At 44.5% G+C, this 20,229-nt stretch overlaps 1 protein-coding gene across 1 annotated transcript in view; it reads left to right on the forward strand.

Annotated features, from left to right (window-relative positions):
- Positions 1-20,229, forward strand: part of LOC141096131 (flavin-containing monooxygenase 5-like) — a 191,948-nt gene that overhangs the window by 139,680 nt on the left and 32,039 nt on the right. The window contains exons 3-4 of the mRNA XM_073582530.1: positions 10,158-10,357; positions 12,327-12,682. Coding sequence (XP_073438631.1) covers positions 10,269-10,357; positions 12,327-12,682 — 445 coding nt within the window. The 5' untranslated portion in view covers positions 10,158-10,268. The remainder of the gene's footprint in view (positions 1-10,157; positions 10,358-12,326; positions 12,683-20,229) is intronic.

Consider the following 20,229-nt stretch of genomic DNA (forward strand, 5'->3'; position numbering starts at 1 on the left):
GCCACTAATACACTCAAAGTTCAAGTCTCAGCTTTGGGGGCCCTATATAACTGCAACTTAGCAGCCAATAGGTGGGTGACAATGTGTCAGGGGCGGTCACACCGCGATCAAACATGATCACGGTGTACCGGGAGTTAAAGAGAAGCATCGGCAGGGAGGGGGCTCCCTCTGTGCTTCCCTGAGCCCCCCACGGCAGCGCAATGTGCAGCGCTGCTGCCGGGGGCTCCTTTCCTGCAGGCCCCCGAATCCAAGATGGCGACGGGGGCCTTCGGGGGCCTGCAGGAAGCTGGCTTCCTCAGTGCCTGCAAAGCGCAGGCATGAGGAAGCCTTGTGCACTGCCTGTGACAGATCGCTGATCTGTCACAGTGATCAGTGATGTGACAGATCAGTGATCTGTCACAGAACAGTGATGTCCCACCTGGGACTATTTAATAAAGTAAAAAAAAATTAAAAAAAAGTGTTAAAATAATTTAAAAAAAATCGCCAAATAAATTACAAAAAAAAATATATTCCCCCAAATAAATCCATTTTTTGAAAATAAAAAAAAAACCAATAAAAGTACACATATTAGGTATCACCGCGTCCGTAACGACCCACCCTATAAAACTGTCCCATTAGTTAACCCCTTTAGCGAACCCCTTAAAAAATAAAAATAAAAAACGAAGCAAAAAATGATTTATCATACCGCCAAACAAAAAGTGTAATAACGCGCGTTCGAAAAGACGCATATAAATATCCATGGTACCACTGAAAACGTCATCTTGTCCTGCAAAAAACGAGCCACCACACAGCATCATCAGCGAAAAAATAAAAAAGTTATAGCTAGCAGAATAAAGCGATGCAAAAATAATTATTTTTTATAAAAAATAGTTTTCATTGCATAAAACCGACAAAACATAAAAAAAGACCTAAATGAGGTATCGCTGTAACCATACTGACCCGAAGAATAAAACGCTTTATCAATTTTACCGCACGCGGAACGGTGTAAACGCACCCCCCCAAAAGAAATTCATGAAACGCTGGTTTTTGTTCATTCTGCGTCCTAAAAATCGGAATAAAAAGCGATCAAAAAATGTTACGTGCCCGAAAATGGTACCAATAAAAACGTCAACTTGTCCCGCAAAAAATAAGACCTCACATGACTCGGTGGGTCAAAATACGGAAAAATTATAGCTCAATATGTGGTGATGCAAGAACTATTTTTACAATAAAAAGCGTCTTTTAGCGTGCGACAGCTGCCAAACATAAAAAACCGCCATAAATAGTAAATCAAACTATTTCCCGCTTGCAAAATGCTAGTTTTTCCGCGGGAAAATCGCGGGAATTTAAAATGCGATTTTCCCGCGGACTGGAATTCCGGAATTCTCGCGGTAATTTCCGCGAGAGTTCCGGTACGTGTGCACTTAGCCTAAGAGATTCCCTGCTCTGGTGGACTGTAGAGAAGAATCTAACAGCCGGCGTCCCGTGGCAAAAACCAGTCGAGGACATCATTACGACAGACGCGAGTGCCACAGGATGGGGAGCACACCTGAGATCCCACACAATACAGGGGACCTGGTCCTCGCTAGAAAGGGATCACGTTTCAAATGTAAAAGAACTATGGGCAGTGGAAAAAGCCATGAAACATTTCCTTCCCTTACTTCGGGGCCGCCACACCCGGGTCATGACGGACAATCAGGCAGTAGTAGCCTACATCAATCAGGGGGGAACGAGATCTCGGGGCCTCATGCAAATATCAGATCTACTCTTCCAGTTAGCAGAACAACATCTGTTATCCATCACAGCACTGCACATAAAGGGGGCAGAAAATATACAAGCAGACTTCCTGAGTCGCAGGCATCTAAGACAAGGGGAATGGTCCCTAAACCCCCAAGTCTTCCAACAAATAGTTCAGGCCTGGGGCAAACCAGAAATAGACCTGTTCGCTACCGCACAGAACCGGAAGGTCAGGAAGTTCTGCTCACTAAACCCAAGGGAAAACCCCTTCGCAGTAGATGCCCTACAAATACCCTGGAAGTTCATCCTGGCCTATGCATTTCCCCCGATAACAATGATCCCAGTAGTGGTCAGGAAAATCAGGGAGGATCGAGCGAGAATAATATAGCTCCATTCTGGCCGAGAAGGCCTTGGTTCTCCCTTCTGAGGCTCATGTCAGTGACAGATCCATGGATACTACCGGAGATTCCAGACCTGCTTTCCCAGGGACCAGTGGTCCACTCTTGGGTGAAGGGCTTCCATCTAGCAGCCTGGAATTTGAGAGGGTGCTACTGAGTCGCCAGGGATTCTCTCCAGGGTTAGTCTCCACCCTGTTGAAAAGTAGGAAACCTATAACATCCCAAATCTACGGTAGAATGTGGAAAAAGTTCCTAGACTTCCTGGGGGAACCCTTGGGGGATGTAGCGCCAGTGGGACCTATCCTAGAGTTCTTAGAGTCGGGGCTACAACTGGGGTTAGCCACTAATACACTCAAAGTTCAAGTCTCAGCTTTGGGGGCCCTATATAACTGCAACTTAGCAGCCAATAGGTGGGTGACAATGTGTCAGGGGCGGTCACACCGCGATCAAACATGATCACGGTGTACCGGGAGTTAAAGAGAAGCATCGGCAGGGAGGGGGCTCCCTCTGTGCTTCCCTGAGCCCCCCACGGCAGCGCAATGTGCAGCGCTGCTGCCGGGGGCTCCTTTCCTGCAGGCCCCCGAATCCAAGATGGTGACGGGGGCCTTCGGGGGCCTGCAGGAAGCTGGCTTCCTCAGTGCCTGCAAAGCGCAGGCATGAGGAAGCCTTGTGCACTGCCTGTGACAGATCGCTGATCTGTCACAGTGATCAGTGATGTGACAGATCAGTGATCTGTCACAGAACAGTGATGTCCCACCTGGGACTATTTAATAAAGTAAAAAAAAAATTAAAAAAAGTGTTAAAATAATTTAAAAAAAATCGCCAAATAAATTACAAAAAAAAATATATTCCCCCAAATAAATCCATTTTTTGAAAATAAAAAAAAAACCAATAAAAGTACACATATTAGGTATCACCGCGTCCGTAACGACCCACCCTATAAAACTGTCCCATTAGTTAACCCCTTTAGCGAACCCCTTAAAAAATAAAAATAAAAAACGAAGCAAAAAATGATTTATCATACCGCCAAACAAAAAGTGTAATAACACGCGTTCGAAAAGACGCATATAAATATCCATGGTACCACTGAAAACGTCATCTTGTCCTGCAAAAAACGAGCCACCACACAGCATCATCAGCGAAAAAATAAAAAAGTTATAGCTAGCAGAATAAAGCGATGCAAAAATAATTATTTTTTATAAAAAATAGTTTTCATTGCATAAAACCGACAAAACATAAAAAAAGACCTAAATGAGGTATCGCTGTAACCATACTGACCCGAAGAATAAAACGCTTTATCAATTTTACCGCACGCGGAACGGTGTAAACGCACCCCCCCAAAAGAAATTCATGAAACGCTGGTTTTTGTTCATTCTGCGTCCTAAAAATCGGAATAAAAAGCGATCAAAAAATGTCACGTGCCCGAAAATGGTACCAATAAAAACGTCAACTTGTCCCGCAAAAAATAAGACCTCACATGACTCGGTGGGTCAAAATACGGAAAAATTATAGCTCAATATGTGGTGATGCAAGAACTATTTTTACAATAAAAAGCGTCTTTTAGCGTGCGACAGCCGCCAAACATAAAAAACCGCCATAAATAGTAAATCAAACCCCCCGTTATCACCCCCTTAGTTAGGGAAAAATAATAAAATAAAAAAAATGTATTTATTTCCATTTTTCCATTACGGTTAGGGTTAGGGCTAGGGTTAGGATTAGGGTTAGGGGTGTGTTGGGGTTCGGGTTGGAGTTAGAATTGGGGGTTTCCACTGTTTGGACACATCAGGGGATCTCCAAATGCAACATGGCGTCAGATTTCAATTCCAGCCAATTCTGAGTTGAAAAAGTCAAACGGTGCTCCTTCCCTTCCAAGTAGAGTTGAGCGACTTTGGTCGGATTGGGTTTCATGAAACAAAATTTGTTTCAGATGAAACTGGTCCGACTAGGGCAACAATAGTCTGAGTTTCGTCCGAAACCCGACCTCAATGCAAGTCATTGGGAAATAAAAGTCGGCATTGAGCGGATGACATTCACTTGCATTGGGGTCGGGTTTCAAACGAAACTCAAACTTTTTTTGCCCTAGTCGGACCAGTTTCATCTGAAGCAAATTTTGTTTCATGAAACCCGATCCGACCAAAGTCACTCAACTCTACTTCCAAGCTCTGCAATGCGCCCAAACAGTAGTTTGCCCCCACATATGGGGTATCAGCCTACTCAGGACAAATTGTACAACAACTTTTTTCTCCTGTTACCCTTGGGAAAATTTAAAAAATGGGGGCAAAAATCTAATTTTTGTGGAAAAAAAATGATTTTTTTATGGCTCTGTTATAAACTTCTGTGAAGCACTTGGGGGTTCAAAGTGCTCACCACACATCTAGACAAGTTCTTTGGGGTGTCTAGTTTCCAAAATGGGGTCACTTGTGGGGGGTTCCCACAGTTTTGGCACATCAGGGGCTCTCCAAAGGGAACATGACACCCGCAGACCATTCCATCAAAGTTTGCATTCCAAAACGCATCCCTTCCGAGCCCTGATGAGTGCCCATACAGTAGTTTTCTCCCACATATGGGATATCGGCGTACTCAGGACAAATTGGACAACAACTTTTGGGGTCCAATTTCTCCTCTTACCCTTGGGGAAAAAAATTGGGGACTAAAAGATCATGTTTGTGGAAAAAATGATTTTTTTTTCACGCCCTGGCGTTATAAACTTCTGGGAAGCACTTGGGGGTTCAAAGTGGTCACCACACATCTAGATAAGTTCCTTGGGTGGGTCTAGTTTGTGGGGGGTTTCCACTGTTTTGGCACATCAGGGGCTCTCCAAACGCGACATGGCGTTCGATCTCAATTCCAGCCAAAAAAGTCAAATGGTGCTGCTTCCCTTCGGAGCTCTGCCATGCACCCAAATAGTGGTTTACCCTCACATGTGGGGTATCAGCATACTCAGGACAAATTGCACAATAACTTTTGGGGTCCTGGTACCCTTGGGAAAATAAAAATTGGGGGTGATCATTTTTTTGGAAAAAATATGATTTTTTTTAATTTTACGGCTGTACGTTATAAGCTTCTGTTAAGCCCTTGGGGGTTCAAAGTGCTCACCACACATCTAGATAAGTTCCTTGGGGGTCTAGTTTCCAAAATGGGGTCACTTGTGGGGGGTTTCCACTGTTTAGGCACATCAGGAGCTCTGCAAACGTGACATGGCGTCCCATCTGAATTCCAGCCAATTTTGCAGTGAAAAAGTCAAATGGGGCTCCTTCCCTTCTGAGCTCTGCCATGCGCCGAAACAGTGGTTCCCCCCCCCCGCATATCAGGTATCGGCGTACTCGGGACAAATTGCACAATAACTTTTGCAGTTCAATTTCTCCTGTTACCATTGGTAAAATAAAAAAATTGAACCTGAAGTAATTTTGTGAAAAAAAGTTAAATGTCCATTTTTTTTTTAAAACATTCAAAAAATTCCTGTGAAGCACCTGAAGGGTTAATAAACTTCTTGAATGTGGTTTTGAGCACCTTGAGGGGTGCAGTTTTTAGAATGGTGTCACTTTTGGGTATTTTCTCTCATATAGACCCCTCAAAGTGTCCTCAAATGTGATGTGGTCCATAAAAATAAAATGGTGTTGCAAAAATGAGAAATCGCTGGTCAACTTTTAACACTTATAACTTCCTAACAAAGCAAAGTTTGGTTCCAAAATTGTGCTGATGTAAAGTAAACATATGTGAAATGTTACTTATTAAGTTTCTTGTGTGCCATATCTCTGTGATTTAAGGGCATAAAAATTCAAAGTTGGAATTTGAATGAAATTTTACCACTACCTTTTTTTGCTGAAAAAGACCCCCCTCAGCTTATACACGATTCACTGTCCCACTTGCCGGGGCTCCAATGCAGTGCGGAGGTCCCCAGTAAGTATTCCAGTGGATGTTGACAGGGCCAGCGGTCGGAATTGGCATCAGGACAAGCGCCGGGGTCCTGAGCATGTTGGGACACCAGTTCGCTATGAGGACCAGGAGCCTGTGCCGCCGATTGCTCAGGCCCCCCAGCACTTGCGATATTCACTTGTCCCCGTTCTACCACCACGCTGTGTCTTCCGCGTCCACTGGCTGTGATGTTCAGGTTAGAGGGTGCGATGACGTGATTAGGGCGTGCCCTCTGCCTGAACAATCACTACAGAGAGCCAGCGACGCTGAGGAGCAGCGGTCAGCGACGAGAGTGGAGTGTCATTTTTATTTTAATTACAGGAGCAGCAATATAAGGGTATATGATCAGCATAAACTGTCTTATATACAGTCATATGTTAAAGTTTGGGCACCCCTATTAATGTTAACCTTTTTTCTTTATAACAATTTTGGTTTTTGCAACAGCTATTTCAGTTTCATATATCTAATAACTGATGGACTCAGTTATATTTCTGAATTCAAATGAGGTTTATTGTACTAACAGAAAATGTGCAATCTGCATTTTAACAAAATTTGAACGGTGCAAAAGTATGGGCACCTCAACATAAAAGTGACATTAATATTTCGTAGATCCTCCTTTTGCAAAAATAACAGCCTCTAGTCGCTTCCTGTAGCTATTAATGAGTTCCTGGATCCTGGATGAAGGTATTTGTGACCATTCCTGTTTACAAAACAATTCCAGTTCAGTTAAGTTTGATGGTCGCCGAGAACAGACAGCCCGCTTCAAATCATCCCACAGATGTTCAATGATATTCAGGTGTGGGGACTGGGATGGCCATTCCAGAACATTGTAATTGTTCCTCTGCATGAATGCCTGAGTAGATTTGGAGCGGTGTTTTGGATCATTGTCTTGTTGAAATATCCATCCCCTGCGTAACTTCAACTTCGTCACTGATTCTTGCACATTATTGTCAAGAATCTGCTGATACTGAGTTGAATCCATGCGACCCTCAACTTTAACAAGATTCCCGGTGCCGGCATTGGCCACACAGCCCCAAAGCATGATGGAACCTCCTCCAAATTTTACTGTGGGTAGCAAGTGTTTTTCTTGGAATGCTGTGTTTTTTAGCCTCCATGCATAACGCCTTTTTGTATGACCAAACAACTCAATCTTTGTTTCATCAGTCCACAGGACCTTCTTCCAAAATGTAACTGGCTTGTCCAAATGTGATTTTGCATACCTCAGGCGACTTTGTTTGTGGCGTGCTTGCAGAAACGGCTTCTTTCGCATCACTCTCCCATACAGCTTCTCCTTGTGCAAAGTGTGCTGTATTGTTGACCGATGCACAGTGACACCATCTGCAGCAAGATGATGCTGCAGGTCTTTGGAGGTGGTCTGTGGATTGTCCTTGACTGTTCTCACCATTCTTCTTCTCTGCCTTTCTGATATTTTTCTTGGCCTGCCACTTCTGGGCTTAACAAGAACTGTACCTGTGTTCTTCCATTTCCTTACTATGTTCCTCACAGTGGAAACTGACAGGTTAAATCTCTGAGACAACTTTTTGTATCCTTCCCCTGAAAAGCTATGTTGAATGATCTTTGTTTTCAGATCATTTGAGAGTTGTTTTGAGGAGCCCATGATGCCACTCTTCATAGGAGAATCAAATAGGAGAACTATTTGCAAGTGGCCACCTTAAATACCTTTTCTCATGATTTGATTCACCTGGCTATGAAGATCAAAGCTCAATGAGGTTACAAAACCAATTTAGTGCTTCAGGAAGTCAGTAAAAAGTAGTTAGGAGTGTTCAAATCAAGAAAATGATATGGGTGCCCATACTTTTGCATCGGTCAAATTTTGTTTAAATGCAGATTGCACATTTTCTGTTAGTACAATAAACCTCATTTGAATCCAGAAATATAACTGAGTCCATCAGTTATTAGATATATGAAACTGAAATAGCTGTTGCAAAAACCAAAATTGTTATAAAGAAAAAAGGTTAACATTAATAGGGGTGCCCAAACTTTAACATATGACTGTAAGCATCTTATGGGGCCCATCATCATCTCTATGCAGCATTATATGGGGCATATTTTTGTATGGAGTATCTTATGGGGCCCATGTCTCAATGTAATTTTATTGGTATCTATTTTTATTTTTGAAATTTACCAGTAGCTGCTGTATTTCCCACCCTAGGCTTATACTCAAATATATATGGTAATTCTTCTCCACATTAATATTAACATAATTATATTAATATTTAATATTCGTTATCTTAGTATTGAGCAGAATAAAGTATGCTGACACCATCTTTGTACAGTGTGAGCCAACACACAACCCGATATATGCAGTGTGAGCCCCACATAGCCTCCATATACAGTATACATACAAATATCCCATACACATGCAAAAACACTTACTTGCCTCACTCCCGCTCCCGTGGTGCTCTGGTCCTGTCTCCTGTGCACTGAGTATCAGCAACAGCGAGATGAAATGATGACATGTCTGCTTTCACACATACTGATTGGTGAAAATGGAGCCGACAACCTGTCTACCAATGTATTCACCGCTGTGCGGTTACAGCAGGTGGCGGATGGATCTCGAGCAGGGGAGGGAGGGCAAGGTGCAGACCATGGGCCACTGTTTCAGCCCTTCAGCTGTCTCGGTCCGTGGACCAGACTGGAACAGCCAGGGGGGCGGATGTGGCTCATGGGACACGGTTTGCTCAGGTCTGGTATAGAGTAAACAATGATTCTAGTAAGACAGTATTCATACAGTAATCTATCTGAATTTAACTTGGCACATTTACTTAATTAAGAGTTTCCTAAAACATTAACTCCTTGCAGCTGCAGCCAATTTTAATTTTTTTTACTTGTATTTTCCTTTTCTTCTTCCAAGAGCCTTTTTTGTGCTTTATTTTACCATATATGTACATTGAGGGAAAAAAGTTTTTGATACACTGCCATTTTTACAAGTTTTCCGACCTGCAAAGAAAGGAGCGATGTGTAATTTGTATTGTAGGGAAACTTCGACTGCGAGAGACAGGATCTAAAAATAAAAACCAGAAAATCACATGGTATGATTTTTACATAATTAGATTGCATTTTGTTGCATGAAATAAGTATTTGATCACTTACCAACCAGCAAGAATTCTGCCTCTCACAGACCTGTTTTTCTTTAAGAAGCCCTCCTACTCTACACTCATTACCTGTCTTTCAACTTGTTACCTGTATAAACAAACACCTATCCACACACTGTAAATCACTCTCCACTATGGCCAAGACCAAAGAGCTGTCTAAGGACACCAGGGACAAAATTGTAGACCTGCACAAGGCTGGGATGAGCTACAGGACAATAGGCAAGCAGCTTGGTGAGAGGGGAACAACTGTTGACTCAATAAAAAAAGAAATAGAAGAAACACAAGATGACTGTCAATCTTCCTAGGTCTGGGGTTCTATGCCAAATCTTGTCTCTATGGGTAAGGATTATTCTGAGAAAGGTCAAAAATCTGCCCAGGAATACATGAGGGGGGGCCTAGCCGATGACATAGGGAGAGCAGACATTATCGTTAGATGGAAGCAGTTGAATGAACACGTAGGTGGGCTGCACTGCTGGAGTGAACCAGTTCATCAGAAAAGATGATGAGGAAAAGGCTTTTTATTCACAAAGCGATACAACGCCTACCGGCATCTTTTCCACTTGAATTGTAAAAATAAGCAGCAGTACCAAGAATAGCCACTCTAAGATGTATAATGATGTGCCTGGCAAGCAATAATGATCCTGCAGTAATTGTGCACCTTGGCCCCTTCAATCTCTTAATTTCTGAGAATGCAGGGAGTCAGACTAGCACAATTTCATACTGCTGACCTACGACAATCATTGAAGTCCAGAAAAATTATTATCTATATATCTATAATGTTGTAATTAAATGGAAGCTAGAGGTGAATATCACGATCCGGTAACAATATTCTGTTGTTGGCAGCCTATTTAGAAAGTCATTTTGTTGGCATTCTGAATGAATAGTGAATGACACCCATGAATACAATAGTCACACTGAAGAGATGATTTATTGAATAGGGTGACATGTTATGCGAACCAACATATGCAATACATGCCTTTTATTATCAGTTTTCTGCTATTTTTTACAACAGGTATTTCTCAGTACCAGGAGAGGTGCTTGGGTTGTCAACCGAGTCGCTGATGAAGGGTTTCCACTTGATGTAGTTCTGTACAGTCGCTCTAAGCTGCTTATTAAACAATTCATGACCACAGAAATGATTAACAACTGGGGAGAAAAAAGAATGAACAGTCGTTTTAATCATGAGAATTTTGGCCTAAAGCCTAGCCACAGGTACCTCAACTGAATAAGGAGATGGGAAAAAACATTACCTTATTTTAACCTTAGTTAACACATAGCACGTAACCTTTCATACACTACTAAAATAGTATAGAATCTACAAGAAAATCTGCACGTTTCCTTTGAAATTCACATGATTTACATTTGGATTTTTTTGTTTTGCTGATCTGTAAAATTGTACAATAGATGAAATCTACAGCAAAAATTCACACAGATATTTAATTGTGGAAATTAAATGTGAATTCAACAACCAAATTTCCACTAGTATACCCACTAAATAGCTAATCACACAGCCATTAATATCTAAATCGCTGGGAGCAGAAGGGAGTACACCCCTAAGTAAAAATGGCCAAATAGTGCCCAAAGTGTCAATATTTTGTGTGGCCACCATTATTTTCAAGTACTGCCTTAACTCTCTTGGGCATGGAGTTCCCTAGAGCTTAACAGGTTGCTACTGGAATTCTCTTCCACTCCTCCATGATGACACCCCTAAGCAGGTGGATGTTAGAGACCTTGCTCTCCTCCACCTTGCATTTGAGGATACTCCACAGATGCTCAATAGTGTTTGTCTGGAGACATGCTTGGTCAGTCCAGCACCTTTACTCAGTTTCTTTAGCAAGGCAGTGGTCATCTTGGAGGTATGTCTCGTATCACTATCATACTGAAATAGTTCTCTGTGGCCCAGTTTCTGAAGGGATGGGATCATGTTCAACTTCAGCATGCCACAGTACATGTTGGCATTCATGGTTCCCTCAATCAACTGTAGATTCCCACAGCCAGCAGCACTCATGAAGCCCCAAACCATGACACTCCCACCACCATGTTTGACTGTAGGTAAGACATATTTGTCTTTGTGCTCCTCACCTGGTTGTCGCCACACATGCTTGACACCATATGAACAAAATCAGTTTACCTTGGTCTTCTCGAACCACAAGACATTTTTTCCACTAATCCATGTCTTTGATCTCCTTGCCTTCAGCAAACTATTTACAGGCTTAGTTGAGCATCATATTTGGAAAGGTTTCCTTCTGGGACATCAGCCATGCAGACCAAATTGATGCAGTATGCGGTATATGGTCTCAACACTGACATGATGACCCCTCCCCTCACCCTTTTAACCTCTTTAGCAATGTTGGCGGCACTTGTGCATCTATTTTGAAAAGACAACCTCTGGATATGACACTGAGCATGTGCACTCATCTTCTTTGGTTGAGCATGTGAGGCCCGTTCAGAGTGGAAACTGTATTGTTTAACTTCTTTATAGTTTTGGCCACTGTGATGCACCTCAGTTTCAGGGTGTTGGCAATCATTTTATAACCTAATAATTATTGCTCTACATAAAGCTGGTTTGTTTTCAGATCCTCAGAGTTTTTGCCATGAGGTGCCATGTTGAACTTCCAGTGACCAGTAGAAGAGTGTGAGAGCGATGACACCAAATTAATCACACCTGCTCCCCATTCACACCTGAGACCTTGTAACACTAATGAGTTACATGATACTGGAGAGGGAAAATGGCTAATTTGGCCATTTTCGCTTAGGGGTGTACTCGCTTTTGTTGACCGCAAATACAGCTCATTTCTAAAGAAGAATGGGAAACAATTTCAGCCTTTATATGTGCATTGCTCATAGAGAAATATCCCCAAAAGATTTGCAACAGTAATTGCAGTGAACATTTTGACTCGGGTTCCGAATTCAAATGCTTTTCACAATTTTCCAATTTATGTTTTTAAAATATTTATAAAACCTTATTTCCTTTAGACTTCACAAATTCTTGGTAATTTGCAATGGTATATTAAATAAAATCCTAATAAAATACTTTACTTTAAAGTTTGTTTATGTGCTAAAAAAATTGGAAAATTTAACTCTGTATGAACACTTTTTCAAGGCACTGTATATATTTCTGTGCATGTATGGGTATATATTTTCTTGCATTGTAATAATGTTATCATGTATTTGCATTTAGGATTCTTAGCCAGCATCCGACCATTAATGATGACCTCCCCAATCGAATCATCGCGGGAAAAGTTCTTGTAAAACCCAATGTGAAGGAATTTACAGAAAGAGATGTCATTTTTGAAGATGGCACTGTAGAGAAAAATATTGATGTGGTATTTTTTGCTACTGGATACAGTTTTTCTTTCCCGTTTTTTGAGGATCCTGACCTTAAAGTAGAACAAAATCACATATCTCTGTACAAACATGTGTTTCCACCACACTTGGAAAAGACAACTGTGGCCTTTATTGGCCTAATTCAACCTATTGGTGCAATCATGCCAATTGCGGAGCTTCAAGCTCGATGGGCCACAAGAGTCTTCAAGGGTAAGCATTGCATCTGATCAAATGTGGTAAGAAAATTCTAATTTCAGGTTAATTGTTGGATTACGTTGTCATCTGTATATAAGGGAAACACTATTTCTGACTTTTACATGATTTGTATTGTGCATTTTTTTTACAGTTTTATGTCTCTTTCCCATTTTTTACCCCAGGCTGTAAAGTTGGAGTCGTGGAGTTTGTGTCCATTTTAATGGAGTTGGTGTAAAATGGTCTGATTCAGAATCCTAAAATCTATAATAAATTGGGTTCAGTAGCTCAGTGCAGGATGTGTTGTAAATGTTTTCATAATAATTTGGGAAAGCTATGAAATGTCCTATAAATGTCTGTTCTGTTCCCGATGTAAGGATCTCCGCTTTTAGTTGAAATGAATCTGTGCTGCATTTTATGTACATGCTCAGTAGTGATGCAGGGCTGTGGGGTCAGAGGTAGAGTTGAGCGAAACGGGTCAGTCAAATTCATAAGTCGCCGACTTTCGCTAAAGTCAGGTTTCATGAAACGAAACCCGACCATAGCGTGAGGTTGGCCATGAGGTCGGCGACCAGAGCGCCAAAGTCGCGTTTCAAATGATGCTTCCAGCGCCCTTTTTCAGCCAATGATGGAGGACGCACACTGTGGGTAACGTGATGACATGGGCAGCGGTCACCACCATCTTTGAGAAGGGCATGCAAGTGATTGGCTTGCTTTGTGTGGCATCACAGGGGCTATAAAAGGGCGTGCACGCCGACCGCCATCTTACTTCTGCCGATCTTAGCATAGGGAGAGGTTGCTGGTGCTGATTCTGAATAAGGGAGATCGTTAGGCAGGGAAGAAGAAAAAAAACTGCTTCTGCTGGTAGCGATTTTCACTGTACAACAAAACAGTTTGTGTGCAGTGACAGGGGAGGCTATATTTTTGTGCATCAGCTCTGTTGGTTATTAGGCTGCCTTATAAGGCTCCCTCATAGCTGCATTGCTGTTTGCACACTGCTGTGCAAACTGCTTTTTTAAAAGCAAAAATACTTTTCTTCCTCTTTTCTGCACAGTTACCAAGCGTTCATTTTTCCACACTTTTGTGTGCAGCAGTCCTGCTAATTAGGCTGCCTGCTGCCATACTTGGACTGAGAGCATCATTGTCAGCCTCCTAAAATCTCTAGGGAGATTCAAATTCTACCCCATTACTATATACACCTTGTACCTTGTCATACACCAGCCAATTTCAGCCTGTTAAATTGAGGTTTAATCTATAGTGGGCCTGAGATAATAGTTCAGCCTCCTAAAATCTCTAGGGAGATTCAAATTCTCCCCCAATACTATAAACACCTTGTACCTTGTCAGACACCAGCCAATTTCAGCCTGTTACATTGAGGTGTAATCTATAGTGGGGCTGAGATAATAGTTCAGCCTCCTAAAATCTCTAGGGAGATTCAAATTCTCCCCAATACTATATACACCTGTACCTTGTTTTACAGTACCATATAGCTGGTGGCATTTTGGGTACATTTTCCCAAAAATGAGGAAGTATGGTGGAAGAGGCCATGGAATTGGGTGGGGGTTGCCAGCTGGTACTGATGGTGGTGGTGGTGCATCTGCTGGTAGTGGCAAAAGCACAATAGCACCTAAGACAGGAGGTGTTGAGCCTGCATCATCGTCTGGCTCCACAAGGCCTTGAAGGCTCCCTTTTCTGGGAGTAGGTAAGCCGCTTTTAAAGCCGGAGCTTCAGGAACAAGTTTTGGCTTACATTGCTGACACAGCCTCCAGCTCTATCACCTCCTCTTCTGAAGTTTCAAAAAATAAAAGCACTGAGTCGTCAGTGGAGGCTCCTGGTCAGGAACAACACCCTTCCTTGTGTCCTTCACCCCTAACAAAAGTGAAGGATGCGGCAGGCCACACTACAGATTACTCCATGGAGCTCTTTTCACATACCATGCCTGGGTTATCAAGTCAAATCGTGAATTCCCCAGTCCAAGGTGAATCTGACATGGAGTGCACTGATGCACAGCCACTGCTAGATTTTTCTGCTGGTACATTCACTCAGAGCACTTCATTGCCCTCGCAGTGTACTGAGCCAGAATCTGACCCTGATGAAACTCAGGTGCCCCTTCCCGCATACTATACCACCTTACACAGTGACACAGAGGAAGGTGCAGATGAAAGTGCAGGTTCCTTGAGCAGGTGGGGGGCATACTCATGGGCGATGGCACAGGGCCCCTCATAGTACGCAAAAGGGTCTCTGCCGGCCCGCCGTCAGACACACCACCGTACTATGAGGGGCCCTGTGCCAATGCCATCGCCAACAAGTGGGCCCCCTCTGCTTGCTCAGGATCACAGCACTTGCAAAGTTGAAAAACTTACCCCTCCCTGCTCCACCGCCATGACGTCTTCCGCGTTTCCTGACAGTGACATTCTGGTCAGAGAGCACGATGACATCACGTCTGTACGCCCTCTGCCTAAACAGACCAAGTGCAGAGAGATGGAAGATGGGGCCGATGAGGAGTCCAGACTAGTACAGGGATTCCCTAGTGAGGAGACTTATTTAATTGTTTTAAAGGTTGGGAGCAATTTTTGGGGAGCACTATACTCTGGAGAATGATATATGGGGCCCACCATACACTGGAGCATTCCAAAGGTGGACATCAGACACTGGAGCAGCATTTACAGGGCCCATTATGCACTGGAGCATTAGAAATGGGGCCCATTATATATGGAGCATTTTTTTGGGCCCATAAGACACTGGAGCATCATCCATGGGGCCCATCATATACTGGAGCATTGTAAATGGGGCACATTATATATGGAGCATTATTTGGACCAATTGTACACTAGAGCATCATCCGTGAGCTTTCCAAATGGGGGTCATCAGACCCTGGAGCAGCATTTACAGGGCCCATTATACACTGGAGCATTAGAAATGGGGCCCATTATATATGGAGCATTATTTGGGCCCATAACACAGTGGAGCTTCATCCATGAGGACCAACATATACTGTAGCATTATGTGGAGATCATCATATCCTGTAACGAACATTATATGGGTCCAATGATTCTGTATGGAGAAATATATGGGCCTCATTACTCTGTATGGCACACTATGCGGTGGCCATAATACTGTATGGAGTAATATACTGTCCGTTTTTGGAGCTATTGAAGAATTTAAAATGGATATCAGTCATGTGATGTAAGAAGTGAAGTATTTTTCATTGTACTATACCGCTATTTCTCTGCCGTATCAGAGGATCATGAATTGTGGCATGTGTTAAAGGAGCCCATTGACACTCTTTGGCCCTGGGCCCACGAAAATCTGAAGCCAGCCCTACCCCCCCACAACTTTAGCCAAATAACCCCCAGTTTTCAATGCCTAACTATTATTATAAAGTAAATTAAGGTTGACAAGCTTAAGTAATAAGAATTGATGCTTTTGGCATTAACCCCTTCCTGCCATCCGACGTACTATCCCGTCCACGGTACCCGGGCCCGTATGACCGGGGACGGGATAGTACGTCGGGCCCTTTAATGCGATACCGCGACTAAAGTCGCGGTGATCGCATTAAAATTCCGACGCCATCTCACCTTAGAAAAGATGGCGTCGGCATCCCGGGCTGCGATCCCGCCCCCCCGGCATCCAGAGCGCTGTGATTGGCTGTTCAATTCTGAACAGCCAATCGCAGCGTTTCTCATTGTTTCAGCCAATCAGCTTGGCTGAAACAATGATGTCCTAGGCGGGGATCGAGTACCGATGTACTCGATCCTAGAGCCGGTGCCTGGCAACGCCAGGCACCGGCAAAAAGCACCCGGATTGGCGCGATCGCCGATCTGATCGATCGCGCCAATCGCAGTGCACAGCGGCGCTATATCGCCGCTGTGCCCTGCCAGTATCAGCCAGGATCGGTGCTATATTAGCACCGATCGTGCTGGAGCCTGATGCAGGCCCAGTAGGGCCTGCAGGAGTTGGCTGGCGCGATCGATTAGATCGGCGATCGCGCCAACCACAGGGCACAGCTGCGGTCACCATGTGACCGCTCTGTGCCCTGCTGGTGACCTGGGCATGACCTGCCTAGTAATCGGAGCTGTGAGCTCCGATTCTAGGCAGTTGCCATGGTCACCAGGCAGATCAGGGATTGGTGGGATCGATGTAATCATTCGATCCCACCAATGACAGGTCACAGCAGCGATGTGACCGCTCTGTGACCTGCCCCCTGACCTGCCTCTGACCTGTCTGACCTGTCTTCAGGGGTCCTCACTCTAGCTGAGGATTCCTGCAGAGAGGTCGGACGCAGCAAGAGCTCCTGTGCTGGGTATTGTGGTGCCACAGCTTGTAGCATCACAATCCCTGCAGAAGAAAGAAGAAGAAGAAGAAAGAAAACTACAATTGTAAGTGTTAATTGATCCCTGATCCCCTGCCCAATCTATCTTCACCCCCCCAATCTATCTTCATCCCCCATCCCCCCTCCACCCCCCTCTTACCCCCCTTTTACCCCCCTCCACCCCACTTTTGCGTCACCTCCGTGCGCAGCCGGCGAGCGTTGATCGGTGACGCAGTTCACCGATCAACACTCGCGCTCGCTTTTTTTTCCTTAGCCCCCTTTGCGCCACTTCCGTTCACACATTCCGCAGCCGCAAAAGTTGGATAAGTGACACACGTCACTTATCCAAGCTTGTGCCTGCCGTTTTTCATTTTTTTCACCCCCCTTTGTGCCACCTAACTACAACCCTAACTGTTGATCCCTGCCCAATCTATCTTCATCCACCCCAATCCCCCATCCCCCTTCCCCCTATTTTTACCCCCCTCCACCCCACTTTTGCGCCACCTCCGTGCGCAGCTGCCGAGCGTTGATTGGTGATGAGGTTCACCGATCAACACTTGAGCTCGTTTTTTTTTTCTTTAGCCCCCTTTTCGCCACTTCCGTACACACATCCCGCAGCCGCAAAAGTTGGATAAGTGACACACGTCACTTATCCAAGCTTGTGCCTGCCGCTTTTCATTTTTTTCACCCCCCTTTGTGCCACCTAACTACAACCCTAACTGTTGATCCCTGCCCAATCTCTCTTCATCCACCCCAATCCCCCCATCCCCCTTCCCCCTATTTTTACCCCCCTCCACCCCACTTTTGCGCCACCTCCGTGCGCAGCCGCCGAGCGTTGATTGGTGACGCAGTTCACCGATCAACACTTGAGCTCGCTTTTTTTTCCTTAGCCCCTCCGTACACACATCCCGCAGCTGCGAAACTTGGATAAGTGACACAGTTCACTTATCAGAGTTTGCCGTTTTCCTTTTTTTTTTTTTCCACCCCCCCTTGCGCCACCCCGTACGCACATCCAGCAGCCTAGTTTTGATAAGTGACACTTATCAGCTAGGGCCTGCTGTTTTATACTTTTTTCCACAGCTTTTTCTTTACAGAAAGTTTACACCAATCACTCCCCCCCCTCACGTACACATACAGTTTTCAATAAAGTGTACACCCAAGCACCATATTTACACAAAAATGTCATCAAATTCATCCCAACAGCGCTATTCAGTGGAGGAGGCATATGCTTTACTTGCCTCCGAAACTGATAGCGATTTGGATGACGATCCGACTTTTCTTTATTTTTCGGATTCTTCATCCTCTTCTTCTTCCTCTTCTCCCTCCTCATCTTCCTCCTCGGGTCCTGCGGAACCGCCACGCAGACGCTCCAGGACAGAAGATGAGGCAGCGCCCACCATGCCCGCAGCTGACCCAGTGCTCCCCGTATGGACCTCGCCCCCCGAAAATTACGAGCCACTGATTCCTGATTTTGTGGCAGAATCAGGAATCAAGTTTGACACCACCGGCCTCACAGAAATTGACTTTTTCAAAGTCTTTTTCTCTGAGGATTTTGTTAACCTCATGGTGGAGCAAACTAATTTGTACGCTCGTCAATTTTTGGAGCAAAACCCGCGTTCAACATTTTCAAACTGGTCTCCTGTAGACGCAGTTGAAATGACGCAGTTTTGTGGCCTGGTCCTCCATATGGGGATACTGAAGAAGCCGGAAATTCGGCAATATTGGAGTGTTGATATTTTATACAACACTCCAGTGTTCCGAATGGTCATGGCCCGGACGCGTTTTGAGGCCATCCACAAGTTTCTGCATTATACTGATAATGCAGCGTGTCCCGCACAAGATGACCCCAACTTTGACCGTCTGTTCAAAGTTCGGCCGGTCATCGAACACTTCAACAAAAAGTTTGCTGAAGTGTACGTGCCCCAAAGGGACATCTGCGTGGATGAGTCCTTGGTTCACTTCAAGGGAAGGCTGTGATTCCGTCAATACCTGCCCAGTAAGAGGGCCAGGTACGGAATCAAACTCTATAAGTTGTGTGAGAGTACCTCAGGGTACACCCACAAGTTTAGAGTTTACGAAGGGAAGGACACCCGGATTGAACCCCCTGAGTGTCCTCCTTTCCTGGGAGTGAGTGGGAAAATTGTGTGGGATTTGGTGCACCCACTGCTGGATAAAGGTTATCACCTCTACACTGATAACTTTTATACCAGCATCCCACTCTACAAATCCCTCTCTGAGCGACGTACCGCAGCCTGCGGTACTGTCCGCAAAAATCAGAGAGGACTCCCGAAGACGCTACTTGGGCAGATGCTCCGAAAAGGTGAGAGCAGAGCCCAATGTAGCGACCACCTGCTGGTGGTCAAGTACAAGGACAAGAGAGATGTCCATCTCTTGACCACCATACACGGTGATGGCAGTACCCTCTGCACTGTACGGGGTACCTCTACACAGGTCCTCAAACCGACATGTGTAGTGGGGTACAACAAAAAAATGGGGGGAGTTGATCTCTCCGATCAACTCCTCCAACCGTACAATGCATTGAGGAAGGCCAAGGTGTGGTACAAAAAGCTGGCCGTGCACATCGTCCAAATGGCAATGCTCAACGCATTCCTGCTGTCACAATGTGCAGGCCCCAGCGATACGGCGTACCTTCATTTCCAGGAGGTAGTGGTTAAGGCCATGATGTTTGGCGCTCAGGAAGGAGCGGGCCCCAGTACTTCAGGAACTGAAGGTGCTCGTATTGTCCCAGGTCAGCATTTTCCGGGGGTGGTCCCGCCAACCCCAAGAAAAGGTAAGCCGCAAAAAAAGGTGTCGAGTGTGTTACAAAAAAGGAATACGCAGGGACACCACTTACCAGTGCGACACCTGCCCCGAAAAACCTGGCCTGTGCATGAAGGATTGCTTCAAATTGTACCACACCTCCATGCACTACTAATTTACATTAGATTAGTTGGGGGCACATCTAGATTTGTTCATTGGGGGTCTAGTATCCAAAATGATGTCATATGTGGGTTTTTTTCCTGTTTAGGCACATCAGGGACTCTGCAAATGGAACATGACGCCAGCAGACCATCAAAGTCTGCATTCCAAAACAACACTACTTCCCTTTCGAGCCCCAACGTGTGCCTAAACAGTTTTTTCCCACATGTGGGGTACCAGAGTACCCAGGACAAATTGGACAACGACTTTTGGGGTCCAATTTCTCCTGTTACTCTTGGGAAAATTAAAAATTGGGGACTAAATGATCATTTAT

Source organism: Dendrobates tinctorius, unplaced genomic scaffold, assembly GCF_039654945.1.
Source record: "Dendrobates tinctorius isolate UK_male_01 unplaced genomic scaffold, ASM3965494v1 ptg000072l, whole genome shotgun sequence".
In the NCBI taxonomy this organism is placed as follows: domain Eukaryota; kingdom Metazoa; phylum Chordata; class Amphibia; order Anura; family Dendrobatidae; genus Dendrobates; species Dendrobates tinctorius.